At 56.0% G+C, this 12,739-nt stretch overlaps 1 protein-coding gene across 1 annotated transcript in view; it reads right to left on the reverse strand.

Moving 5' to 3' along the window:
* Positions 1-959: 959 nt before the first annotated feature.
* Positions 960-12,739, reverse strand: part of LOC140404452 (uncharacterized) — a 43,183-nt gene continuing 31,403 nt past the window's right edge. Inside the window, exons 3-9 of the mRNA XM_072493007.1 lie at positions 11,206-11,685; positions 9,867-9,977; positions 9,735-9,756; positions 9,608-9,642; positions 9,330-9,513; positions 1,491-1,525; positions 960-1,341 (exon numbers count right to left, since the gene is read on the reverse strand). Of these exons, the coding sequence (XP_072349108.1) occupies positions 1,076-1,341; positions 1,491-1,525; positions 9,330-9,513; positions 9,608-9,642; positions 9,735-9,756; positions 9,867-9,977; positions 11,206-11,685 (1,133 nt within the window). The 3' untranslated portion in view covers positions 960-1,075. The remainder of the gene's footprint in view (positions 1,342-1,490; positions 1,526-9,329; positions 9,514-9,607; positions 9,643-9,734; positions 9,757-9,866; positions 9,978-11,205; positions 11,686-12,739) is intronic.

Here is a 12,739-nt window from a genome sequence, read left to right on the forward strand (position 1 = left end):
CAGGTACCGTGGGGCGAAGGGTAAAAGGATAAGGTGCAGAAACTACCACCGGTGCAGCATAAACTGGCACAGAAAGATCACAAGTTCAGGTGATGCAGGAAAAGCGAAGGGTCACACACTGGAACATTGGGGCCTTTTCTGTGAGGTCCATGCACCGAGTAGGTGTTGAGTGGAGGAAATTGACTCTGTGCCAGTCACATTCTGCACCAGTCCTGGGCCTGCTCAATGCTGACGATGGAGCATAGAATTTGGATCCGGGTGTAGCACAAACTGCACACACTCAATTAGGCTGGTCTCAAGGGAACAGTGGATTGGACCCATAGCTTATTCTGATTATTCGTAGCATCCTGTGGGGTCCCAGACATAATGGAGAGTAAGTTTAGGAGGTGGGTTTATGGGCAGGGGCAACATTCGGAGATAGCTAATCTCTGGTTTAGGCCCTGCAACAAGCATTAGGTGTCTTTATTAGCATATTAAAGAGGCCTAACACCTGTCTCAGGCAGCTGCCAGAGACCCATTAATATAGCAGCATTAATATGGTGCAGACATGTTTCTGACAATTTGGGAATGGTGGGTTGGTCCCTGTAATACCTCTCACGAGACTCACCGGGATCCCCTGATTTTTCTCCCCATGGGTCCCATGGAATACAAGCTCCCCCACTATTGGGCAGAGGCCCATCAGCTGGGGCTCGTAAAGATTGCCTCATAAAAGCCAGCCGGGACTGGAACCGGCGAGAGCAGTAGTGACTGGGACCTTGGGATTGCAAGTCACGTTGCGGCCTTTATTTTTGATGTTGAATTAAACTTCTTTTGGATTCACCTTCTCGGGCATCTTGAGATTTTATAGTCCCCTAAATTGGACTTCTTTTGCACTATTATTCACCAGGAAAAATAGTGTAGCAATAACTAATTCAACCCCTTCAAATGATCCTCCCCGCCACCCCAACCCCAACCCCCACCTTTCAGGTGTCCACAGTGGGAAAGTGTCCAATATCTAGCTCAGAGCATAAATGTAAAATGTTTGTATGTTTGTGAAAAAACTTGCACCGCTATGAATTTAAACTTCTCCTTTCTCCTATAGTTGATTAAGCTCAGGTGCCCCCGTTTCAGAATAAATAGGGTTTTCTTCCATTTTTAGCGGGCCATTTTTGGGGCCATTTTCCTCCAGGTGGGACTGTGTCACCGTGTTTCCGACACTCCCAGTCTCAGGGTAGCTGATCAAAGAGTAAGCCTGGTCATCAGATGACACAACGGGATCTTGCTCTTTCAACGGTGACTGGTCGTTGAGTTCAATGGCTGGAGAGGTTTCAACCTGACGCCCATGGTTCAGTTGGTCTTTGCCTAGGTATTAAGAGAGATCGTGTTTAATGAGGCTCGCCAGCAATCGGAGGCAAATAATTACAGCGGACAGTTTAGTTCCATGAGATAAAGGTTTAGGAACTTTAGAACAGTTAGAGGTTCGATTGTACTGAAAGATTGAAGCTACTTACATTTCGCTCCCTGGGTTTCAGTTTTGTCTCCATCACTTAGGAAAACAGAAAATGAAAACTGAGTCACAGAAGATTCAAGTAATATTAAACAGCTCTCATTGGAGACTTGATTCAGCCACTTTCTCCGCAAGGTCTGGATTCGAACCCAGCCCAGGCTGAAATTCTCTCATTCACATTGCTCCTCTCTCTCATTGCCACTCTGAACATCTCTGTCTGTCTAATTCTCTACTTGTCTTCCTGTGTCTCTCTCGCTGACTCTCTGGCCAAAGTGACCAACTGTCATTGCAAGGGAAGGGGGGGGGGGGTCGGCGGGAGGTGCATGTAGGCCTGTAAGAGCAGAGGGGTGGGGTAGGGCAAACTACACGCTACCAGCCCATCCATTCAAGTTGCAGGTGGTCCCAGGACTCAAAACAAAATGCATGCCAGGCCAAACGCATGTGCAGAAACAACCAGCGAGAAAAGAAATTGGGGACAAACTACTTCCCTGGAAGGCCCGAACCACCAGGATACAGGTGAAAGGCCAAAATACGGGACATTCCAACCTGGTCAGTGTTTTCTGGCCCAACCAAGGTTGGAAACATCACAGGCATGGTGGAAAATTTGACAGACCTGCAAAAGATCGATTGACTTTGAACGGGAGCAGAAAATCCCCGTCTTGGTTGTTTTTTCTTCCTTGTGTTTCTTTCTCTGATGGGCTCTCTCCACTTCTCTCTACCTCCCTTTTCTCTCTCTACCTTCCCTTCCCTCAGACAGCCTGTCTGTCTGTCTTTGTCTCAGTCTCTCTCTCTCTCTACATATCTGTCTGAAATAAAAATAGAAAATGCTGGAAATACTCAACAAATCTGGCAACTTGGCTGGAGAGGGAACCAGAGTTAACAATTCAGGGGCGGGCCACTCCGGCGGGAAGGAGTGGCGTGAACCACTCCGACGTTGGGCCACCCCGAAGGTGCGGAATCCTCCGCACCTTCAGGGGCTAGGCTGACGCCGGAGTGGTTTGTGCCCCGCCAACCGTCGCCGAAGGGCTTCCGCCGGCCGTAGCTAGTTGACACACGCACAGGAGCGCCAGCGTGTGCTGGCGTCATCCCAGCACATGCGCAGGGGGAGTTCATCTCAGCGTCGGCCATCTCAGAGTACCACAGCAGCCGACGTGGAGGAATAGAGTGCCTCCACGGCACAGGCCCGCCAGCGGATTGGTGGGCCCCGATTGCGGGCCAGGCCACCGTGGGGTCACCCCCCAGGGCCGGATCCCCCTGCGCCCCCCCGGCGTCGGAGAATTCGGCAGCCGGCGGGGAGGGATTCACGCCGCCCCCCGGCGATTCTCCAACCCGGCGGGAGGTCAGAGAATGCCACCCCATGTCTCTGACTCTTCATCAGGACTGAGGAAAGTGTGAAATGTTATCAGTTCTGAACAAGTGAAGACAGAGGCAGAGGGTTGGGTGGATAGAAGAACGAAAGGTAACTTCTATTGTAGGGGGAAGGGCAGGGGAGATTAAGTGACAAAGGTTTCAGGGCAAAATGTCAAAACCCATAGTAATGGGACAAGCAAAGAAACAAAAGATGTGTCTCGAAGAGGTGTGAATGGCAAAGAACGACACAAGGAAAAAAATTGCAAATAAAAAAGACACAAAACAAACTGAAGACAGAGGATATAGCTGAAATTTTTCAATTTTTTGACAAAGTGTCAATTTGGGTGGGAAGCGGAATGCAGCTCACCGGCTGTGCTGCTGGCTTTTCCTGCCCTATTTTAGACACACTGTGAAAAAACAAATTTAAGGGGTGGAACCCACGACGTCCCGCTGGTAAGGGGAGCTCTGAAAGCAATTTCAGCTTTCAAAAGATCAGGGTGCCCTTGTAAAACAAATAAAAATTCCCCCCCCAACAGCAAATGCCCCCCCATCCACTCACCACAGAATTCCCTCTCTCCCACCCCCAAAACCCCCCCCCCAACACTTTCCCCACAGAAATTACCCATGCAACCCCCCACCCCGGAAAACCCCCCACCAGGCACTGCCCTGGCAATGGCTCCTGTGTGTTGAATGGACAATTCAACTTGGGGGGACAATCAGACCTAAAGTCCTGGGGCGAAATTCTCCGTTATCGGCGGCAAGTCCGACTTGCGTCACGTCGGAAAAATGGGTCGAAAGTCTCCGGCCCGAAATGGGCTAGCAGCGACGTAACGGGATCCGCACTTGCGCACGTGGTTCACGCCGTGCAGCGTCATACGCGCCGCACGGCGTGACGGCTCATAAGGCCGTGCTGCTCCCCCCCACCCGACCGGAACACCCGACCGGAACACCCGACTGGATGGCTGGCCGCCGCTCAGCCCCGAGGTTCGAGTCACGGGATGTGGAGGCGCTCCTGGACGCAGTGGAGCAGAGGAGGGACGCCCTGTATCCCGGGCACGGCCGCAGAGTTGCCCCATGCCACAGCCGGCGTCTGTGGAGGGAAGTGGCAGAGGCCGTCACCGCTGCGGCCCTGACACCACGGACAGGCCCCTCGGAGGCCACGGGAGACGGAGAGACCCGGACCCTCCAGCATGCGACGCCCGCAGGATGCCCCTCGCACACCACGGGAGACGGAAAGACCTGGAGCAACAGGGAGACGACACCCCCGTCACTTGCGGGAACGACCACCCAGCGACGAGGGGGGCAGCCACAGGCCCCCGTCACATCCGAGCCAGGACACCACTACCCAGGACACCACTACCCAGGAAGACGAAATACCGGACAGTGACTCAGAGTGCATGGGTGGAGACGAACCCCCACCCCAAAGTGCCATGGACTCAGAGTGGGACGAAGAGCACGACACAACGCCACTGCTGTCACCAACACCCTCCACCATCGCAGAAACACTCACCTCGATTGGGCACTTTAGTGATGAGGCGTCTGCTACACTCACTGGTGCGCACAACACAGCCGTCCCGGTACAGCAGGTGGAGGTAGGAGCAGCAGAGGGGCCGGGCGGTCGGAGGGCAGCCCAGCCCAAGCGAACATCTGCCGCCCAGATGGATCCAGGGTTCCTGGAGTTACCACACCCACACATAGATCCGATGCAACCACCGACCCGGAGACGAGCGAAGAGGGTGACGGCCGGCTTGCGGCGGCTGCAGTCGCAGGTGGAGGAGTCCACCCGCGTCCAGGAGCTGGGAGTGGTGCCGGTCATGCGTGCCACCTTTGCGAGGCCTGGAGCTTTCCGTGCAGGCGGCGTCTGTGGCCCAGGAAATGGCTGCCCTCTCACAGGACACCATGAGCCAGTGCCAGCGCCAGATGGCAGAGGCGCTCAACGCCATAGCCCAGTCTCTGCAGGCCATGGCCCAGTCTCAGCAGGCCATGGCCCAGTCTCAGCAGGCCATGGCCCAGTCTCTGCAGGCCATCGCTGAGGGCATCGGCGCCAGTGGCCATGTGCGAGCCGGCGTCGCACTGTCACAGATAGGGTTTGCCAACCCTCTGGGCTCCATGGCTGCAAACCTGCAGACCCCTGTCGATACCAGCACGGGCCTCCAGGACTGGCAGCGCCAGATGCCGGGGGGGCGTCGGATGGCCAGTCCGTTCGCATCCCCCACCCATGTAGAGGCCTGGGGGCCATCGGGCACCCCGAGGGAGGAGGAGGTGGTGTGGTCCGTCCCGGCTCCCCCTGTAGGGGAGGTCCGGGAACACCACGACACCTCAGACTCCCCCCCTTCCGTCCCAGGTGCATCGTGTGGGCAACGGGCAGGGCAGGCTGGCAGCTCGCCCATCTAGGCCAGGACGCCCCAGGAAACGGCCGCCAAAGGGATCCAGTGTCAGAGGGCAGGAATCACAGGAGTCCACCTCCAGTTCTGCTGTACCGTCTGGGGAACCACGTAGACGTAGTCAAAGGGCCCGTAAGGCCAAACAATTAGACACTGAGTAAGTTGGCACGGGTGCAGGGCACAGATGAGTTTTAGGGGCAAGGGCACGTGCATGAACTCGTTTGGTTATTAAAGTCAATGTTACACCTACAGAAGCTGCCTTTGTGCTCTGTCCAAAGCGTGCGGGGGTGTCATGTACGTTGAGCGCAAGTGTGTGTGTGAGGGGTGGTCTTACCTCAGCCCCAGGTGAGTCTGCCGCCTTCCCCCTGGGCCGCCATCAACATCCCCCGGGCAGAGGACGGGACGGTGCGCTGCAGTGTCACAGCCGCATGCAGGGATGGTCCGGGTGGATGGTGGTACTGTGGCCATGGGTCAGACATAGTCCAACGATGTGGAGCCAGGAGCTCACCGCAGGGCGGGTTGTCATCATCCTCCATGGCCTGCAATAGACACGCGTCCACCCGCAACTGTGTGAGCCCGGCCCGTTGTGCCGCAGGTGGATCGGCAATGGGGGGGTGGTGTGCATGCGGGTGGGGTGGGTGGGGTTGGGGAGGGGGGTGAGGGTGCTGGGTGGGTGGATGGGTGGGGGGTGTGGGTGGTCGGCTGTTGCCATGGTGTGTGGTCTGTGGCCATACTACCCGATTCCCACACCCATCTAGTCAGTGAAGCGGGCGGCTATCAGTCTGTCCCGTGCCCGCTGGGCCAGCCGGTAACGGTGGACAGCCACCCGCCTGTGTCTATCCCGTCTGCCCTGACCATTACCCCCATCCCCCTCATCTGGGGAGGACTGCGCCTCTTCCTGCTGCTCCTCCATCCGCCCTCCTCTGCTGGGCTATGTTGTGCAGGACGCAGCACACCACAATGATGCGGCCGACCCTATCTGACCGATACTGGAGGGCGCCCTCAGAGAGGTCCAGGCACCTGAAACTCATCTTCAGCACGCCAAAGCACCTCTCTATCACTCCCCTTGTCGCTACATGGGCATCATTGTAGCGGTTCTCCGCCTCATTGCGTGGCCTCCGTATAGGCGTCATCAGCCACGATCGCAATGGGTAGCCCCTGTCGCCCAGCAACCAGCCCCTCAGCCGGGGATGGCGTCCCTCGTACATGCCGGGGATGGATGACCGCGACAACACGTATGAGTCGTGTACACGGCCTGGGTAATGGGCGCAGACGTGCAGGATCACCATGCGGTGGTCGCAGACCACCTGTATGTTCATCGAATAGGTCCCCTTCCTATTGGTGAACATGGCCCTGTTATCTGCAGGTGGCCGCACGGCGACGTGCATCTCATCAATCGCGCCCTGGACCATGGGGAACCCGGCCACGGCATAGAAGCCCACGGCCCGGGCATCTTGGCTGGCCCGGTCCACAGGGAAGCGGATGTAGCGGTGCGCTATGGCATATAGGGCATCTGTCACTGCCCGGATGCACCGATGCACTGATGTCTGCGATATGCCGGACAGGTCCCCACTCGGTGCCTGGAATGACCCCGTTGCATAAAGGTTCAGGGCCACCGTAACCTTGACGGACACGGGGAGAGGGTGTCCCCCGCCAGTGCCACGTGGTGACAGGTGAGCCAGCAGGTGGCAGATGTGTGCCACGGTTTCCCGCCTCATCCGGAGTCTCCTCCTGCAATCCCGGTCCGTGAGGTCCTGGTATGACTCCCCTCTGGGGGGTCGGAGAATGACGCCCCTGATCTGCAGATTTAAACAGATGTAAACGGGGACCCCCACTTTTAAAGTCGGGATTCCCGTTGTGTCAGTGATGGGGACAATTGAGTGGGGAAATTCCGCCAGCGTAAAAGCTATTTTGGGACTCCCGCTTCATTCTCCACCCCCTCTGTTATTTCTGCCCCCTGAAAACTGGGGTGGGAAATCCTGGTTTATGATCAAAAATTGTTGAATTAATTGTTGAGTCCAGAAGGGTATAAAGTTGAAAGATGAGGGGCGAGATTCTCCGACCCCCCGCCGGGTCGGAGAATCGCCGGGGGCTGGCGTGAATCCCACCCCCGCTGGTTGCCGAATTCTCCGGCACCGGCGATTCGGCGGGGGCAGGAATCGCGCTGCGCCGGTTGGCGCCATCCCCCCCGCGATTCTCCGGCCCGAAGTCCCGCTGCTAGGATGCCTGTCCCGCCGGCGTGGATTAAACCATCTCTCTTACCGGCGGGACAAGGCGGCGCGAGCGGGCTCCGGGGTCCTGGGGGGGGCGCGGGGCGATCTGGCCCCGGGGTGTGCCCCCAGGGTGGCCTGGCCCGCGATCGTGGCCCACCGATCCGCGGGCAGGCCTGTGCCGTGGGGGCACTCTTTTCCTTCCGCCTTCACCACGGTCTCCACCATGGCGGAGGCGGAAGAGACTCCCTCCACAGCGCATGCGCGGGGATGCCGTGAGCGGCCGCTAACGCTCCCGCGAATGCGCCACCCGGCAATGTCATTTCTGCGCCAGCTGGCGGGGCACTTCTGCCAGCTGGCGGGGCACTTCCGCCAGCTGGCGGGGCGGAAGTCAGTCCGGCGCGGGCCAAGCCCCTCAAGGTTAGGGCTCGGCCCCCCAAGATGCGGAGGATTCCGCACTTTTGGGGCGGCGTGATGTCCGACTGATTTGCACCGTTTTTGGCGCCGATCGGCGGACATCGCGCCGATACCGGAGAATTTCGCCCGAGGTGCTGCTCCTCGAGCTTGCCTTGAGCTTCATTGGAACATTGCAGCAGGCCAAGGCCAGGGAGGTCAGGGCAAGGTGGAGAATTAAAACGACAAGTAACTGGGAGGTCGGGCTCACTCTTACAGACTGAATTGAGGCGTTCTGCAAAATGGTCACCCAGTCTGCATTTGGTGTTCCCCAATGTAGAGGAGGCCACACAATGAGCAGCAAATATAATATGCTGGCTACATTGTAAAAAGTACAAGTAGATTACTGTTCCACTTGGAGTGAATGTTTGGGGCCTTGGATGGTGAGAATGGAGGAGATAATGGGGAATCCTCAGCCGAGGGGAAAGGACGACACATTGAAAGTGCGAACAAAGAAGGTTACATTGTCTACAAAGATGCGAAAGAGATGGAGAAATTGGAAAAATGAACTGGAGTCTTCACATGAAGTAAGGTGGGAGAAAGTGAAGTCAAGGTAGTGATGCAAGTCAGTGTGTTTATAGTATTGGTATCCCACAAATGGAGGCCGCAAAGTCAAGGAAGGGAAGCAAAGAGTCAGAGATGGATTAAGTGAAGGTGAGAGAAGGGTGGAAATTAACGTAAAGTCAATGAAATCTTCCAATTCAGAGGGTGAGAGCTTATAAGGCTGGTCAAAGTGGAGAACAGCCATTGATCAGCATGGAATCCTTCACTGTATTAACCATTCTCTAATCCTCCATTCTCCCCTAAAGATCACTGTTGTCAGTGCTGAATGTTCCTGGAGCTGATGTCTGACACCCTGGGCTGCATTCTCCGATTCTGCGGCTATGTGCCGACGCTGGTGTGGGAATGGTGGTGTTTTACCATGCCAAAATTGGTGCCGAACCCTCACCGTTTCCAGGACCGGTAAGGGGCTAGCAGCTGTGCCTGGTAGAACTCCCGACTCCCACGCCAAGCACGGCGTACAACATGGCGCTGGCCATGCGTGGACCCGACCTGCCAGATAGTGCCCCTCTGGACCCTACCTCGCCACCCTGGACCATCCCCCAACCAGTAGCCCCATCTCTTGCCAAAGCTCCCCTGGCCAGCAGCACCCCCCCCCCCCCCCCACCCCCCCGCAACAGACACAGTCCGCAGCCGCCACACGAGGTTCCCAGAAACTGAGAGCACACGTGTCCCACACCGCCGGGAACTCAGCCGCCCATCGGGGGCGGACCATCGGGGGAGGGCTTACAGGTAACAACCTGAGGTCGTCCCAGCTGCTTGCGGCGTACTCCCCGATGATGATGTTTTAGATTGGGACAGAGCATCCGAAACAGGCGCCGCCCCAGATTCAGTCTTAAAAAGGGATTCTCCGCCTGATCGCCAATTATCCCGCCCCTTGTTTACCTTTTAACTGCTGATTCTTTGATCAAACAGTACACATGCTCTGTGGAGGCAGAGGTAGAGTGGGTGCCCTGTCCTTCTCCAGGCCTTGGCTGGCTCAGTGCCGTTGGAACACTGGTCACTGCGTACGCAACATGTTCATTTTCATCTGTCTGTTCCTTCCTGGGAATCACAGAGTATGGTAAACCTAGAAGGAAGGATTGCAACGCAAGGTCTGCTGTCAGTTTCAACTCTCAAAATGATAGGCTCGGTAATGTTGGGCAGTAACTCTGGTCACTTACATTCGTCTTCCTGTGTCAGTTGCACATCACCGTCCCTACAGTTATTAAAAAACAGATTTGTAAATATTTCATTAAATGGACAGGACAATGCAGAAATGTCCAAAAACTGAGTGAAAACCCTGCCTACCTCTGTCCGGGTGCCGAGGATCCTTCACAAATGTAACAAGATTGGAAAGACAAAGTTAAAAATCTTTGTAAGGAGTCTGCATTAAATACAATTTTCTAGATTTAAATTCAACATTTTATAACTCTGACTTACCTTTGCCCATTTGTCGTTTCCTTCTGATTATGCAAATTACCCCAACAATGCAAATCAGTGCAACCACGCACACTATGGCGATGATCACAGGTTTATTTTTACTGTTTAGCTCTGCAGAGGAGAAGCAACATTAGATTCAGGTTGTGCAATCCTGTATTATACGTCAGGCTTATTACACTGGCGACCTAACTTTCTGGTTAGAATCTGGAACAGTAAATGGCAAAGGGAGGAAATTGAACCAATTTACAATGGGTACAAACTATAATAATAACTGTACAAACAGACCCAGAATTTCTCAGCTGGAGTTACTGACATTAAATAATTCATATCGCGGATTGTCTTCTTACTTTTACTATTGAGAGGAGTTACATTGCTGGTCACTGGAGATATTTCAAGTGTTGAGTTGAGGGTGTCTGAGGATACACTACTCCAGATTACAGACAAGGGGCGTCATTCTCCGACCCCCCCGCCGGGTCGGAGAATGGCCGTTGGCCGCCGTGAATCCCGCCCCCGCCCCCGCCGAAGTCTCCGCTACCGGAGATTGGGCGGGGGCGGGAATCCGGCCGCGCCGGTTGGCGGGACCCCCCGCTGGATTCTCCGGCCCGGATGGGCCGAAGTCCCGTCCAGGAATTGCCTGTCCCGCCGGCGTAAATCAAACCTGGTATTTACCGGCGGGACCAGGCGGCGTGGGCGGGCACCGGGGTCCTGGGGGGGGGCGCGGGGCGATCTGACCCCGGGGGGTGCCCCCACGGTGGCCTGGCCCGCGATCGGGGCCCACCGATCCACGGGCGGGCCTGTGCCGTGGGGGCACTCTTTCCCTTCCGCCTACGCCACGGCCTCCACCATGGCGGAGGCGGAAGTGACTCTCCCCACTGCGCATGCGCGGGAAACTGACAGCGGCCACTGACGCTCCCGCGCATGCGCTGGGAAGCTGACAGCGGCCGCTGACGCTCCCGCGCATGCGCCGCATTTCCGCGCCAGCTGGCGGGGCAACAAACGCCATTTCCGCCAGCTGGCGGGGCGGAAATCCCTCCGGTGTCGGCCTAGCCCCTCAATGTTGGGGCTAGGCCGCCAAAGATGCGGAGACTTCCGCACCTTTTTGCCGGCGCGATGCCCGTCTGATTTGCGCCGGCTTTGGCGCCAGTCGGCGGGCATCCCGCCGTTGGGGGAGAATTTCGCCCAAGGTTACCTGGTCTGAGGAACTAACATTCCAGGTAGAATCTGGAATGATAAATGGCAAAGGATGGAAATTGAGCCAGTTTACAACGGGTACAGACACCCTCAGCTGGAATTTTTGATATTAAATGATTCACATCATATTGTCCATTGTCTGACTTACCGTCACTATTTGTATGAGTTCCACTGCTGGTCACTGAGGATATTCCAGATGTTGAGGTGTGAGTCTCTGGGGATTCTGAATTTTGTGTCACAGTGAGGGAGATGTTTGCTGCAATCTTCCAGACAGGTTTCCCTGAGACCTGAGCGTGTACAACACAGAGATACCTCTCAGTGTCCATCACCGTGACCGAGTGAATAGTAAGGTTGTGAGTCTGGCTTGCATTTGTAGGACTGTGTGAGCCTTGGGTAGAGATTCTTTGTGACAACTCTCTATCCACACAGCATTGTGTGTTAGAATGTGCTTTATAACCCTCAATATGAACAGAGTGCAGACACTGGTTAATTTTTCCAGATGTGATCCAAAACAAAGTGAAGGGCCGGGATATTTTATTCTCAAACAGGCAGGGTAAAGTCACATTCACTCCCTCTGACACTGACAGCGACGAGAGGATTTCATCAGTAGAAAATACTTCATCTGAATCTAGAAACAACAATGAAAAGAATAATTGTTAATCTATTAATCTCCAATGTGGTACTTTGTCAAAGGATTTCCAGAAGTCCATGTTAACCACATCCACTGCATTTCTCCATCTACCTTGTCTGATACGTCCTAAACAGTTTGTCAAGCAGATTGGGCGGAATTTTCAGTTTTTTTATAGCCCAGCTTTTCCCGCCATATTTTAAAAACTTGGTCAAGAGAAATCCTGGGTGTGGGTCCCAGGATGTCACCCTGATGGGATGGGCTCTGATTGAACATGCCCACCAGGAACTTCGGACATCAAGAGACCCGAGCGCCCTTCGATCCAAACAAAATTAAACTAAGAGAGTGGTCCCCCACCCCCCCCCCAACGGACACGGGTAGCTCCCCCATGTACACGTCCCTTCCGAGGGAACCCCTACCACGCGCACCCCCCCCAAGGAATACCCCCCCCCCCCATTGGAGGCCCCCCATTCTCCCCGCACTTCCCTCTGGAACTGCAGTGCCTGGGGCAGTGCCTGAGGACAGTACCAGGGTGCAGTGCCTGAGGACAGTACCAAAGGGCAGTGCCAGGGGGCAGTGCCTGAAGTCAATGCCAGGGGACACTGCCAAGTGGCAGTGCCTGAGGACAGTGCCAGTGGGCAGTGCCTGGGGACAGTGCCTGGGGACAGTGCCAGGGGCAGTGTCTGGGGATAGTGCATGAGGACAGTGCCTGTGGGCAGTGCCTGAGGACTGTGCCAGTGGGCAGTGCCTGGGGACAGTGCCTGGGGACAGTGCCAGGGGCAGTGTCTGGGGATAGTGCATGAGGACAGTGCCTGTGGGCAGTGCCTGAGGACTGTGCCGGGGGGCAGTGCCTGAAGACAGTGCCTAGGGGCAGTACCTGGGGGCAGTGCCTGAGGACAGTACCAGGGGACAGTGCCTGGGGACAGTGCCAGGGGCAGTGTCTGGGGATAGTGCCTGAGGACAGTGCCAGGGGGCAGTGCCTGAGGACAGTGCCAGGGGGCAGTACCTGGGACAGTGCCAGGGGGCAGTGCCTGGGGACAGTGTCAGGGGCAGT

This window comes from Scyliorhinus torazame, chromosome 30 (genome assembly GCF_047496885.1).
Source record: "Scyliorhinus torazame isolate Kashiwa2021f chromosome 30, sScyTor2.1, whole genome shotgun sequence".
Taxonomy (NCBI): domain Eukaryota; kingdom Metazoa; phylum Chordata; class Chondrichthyes; order Carcharhiniformes; family Scyliorhinidae; genus Scyliorhinus; species Scyliorhinus torazame.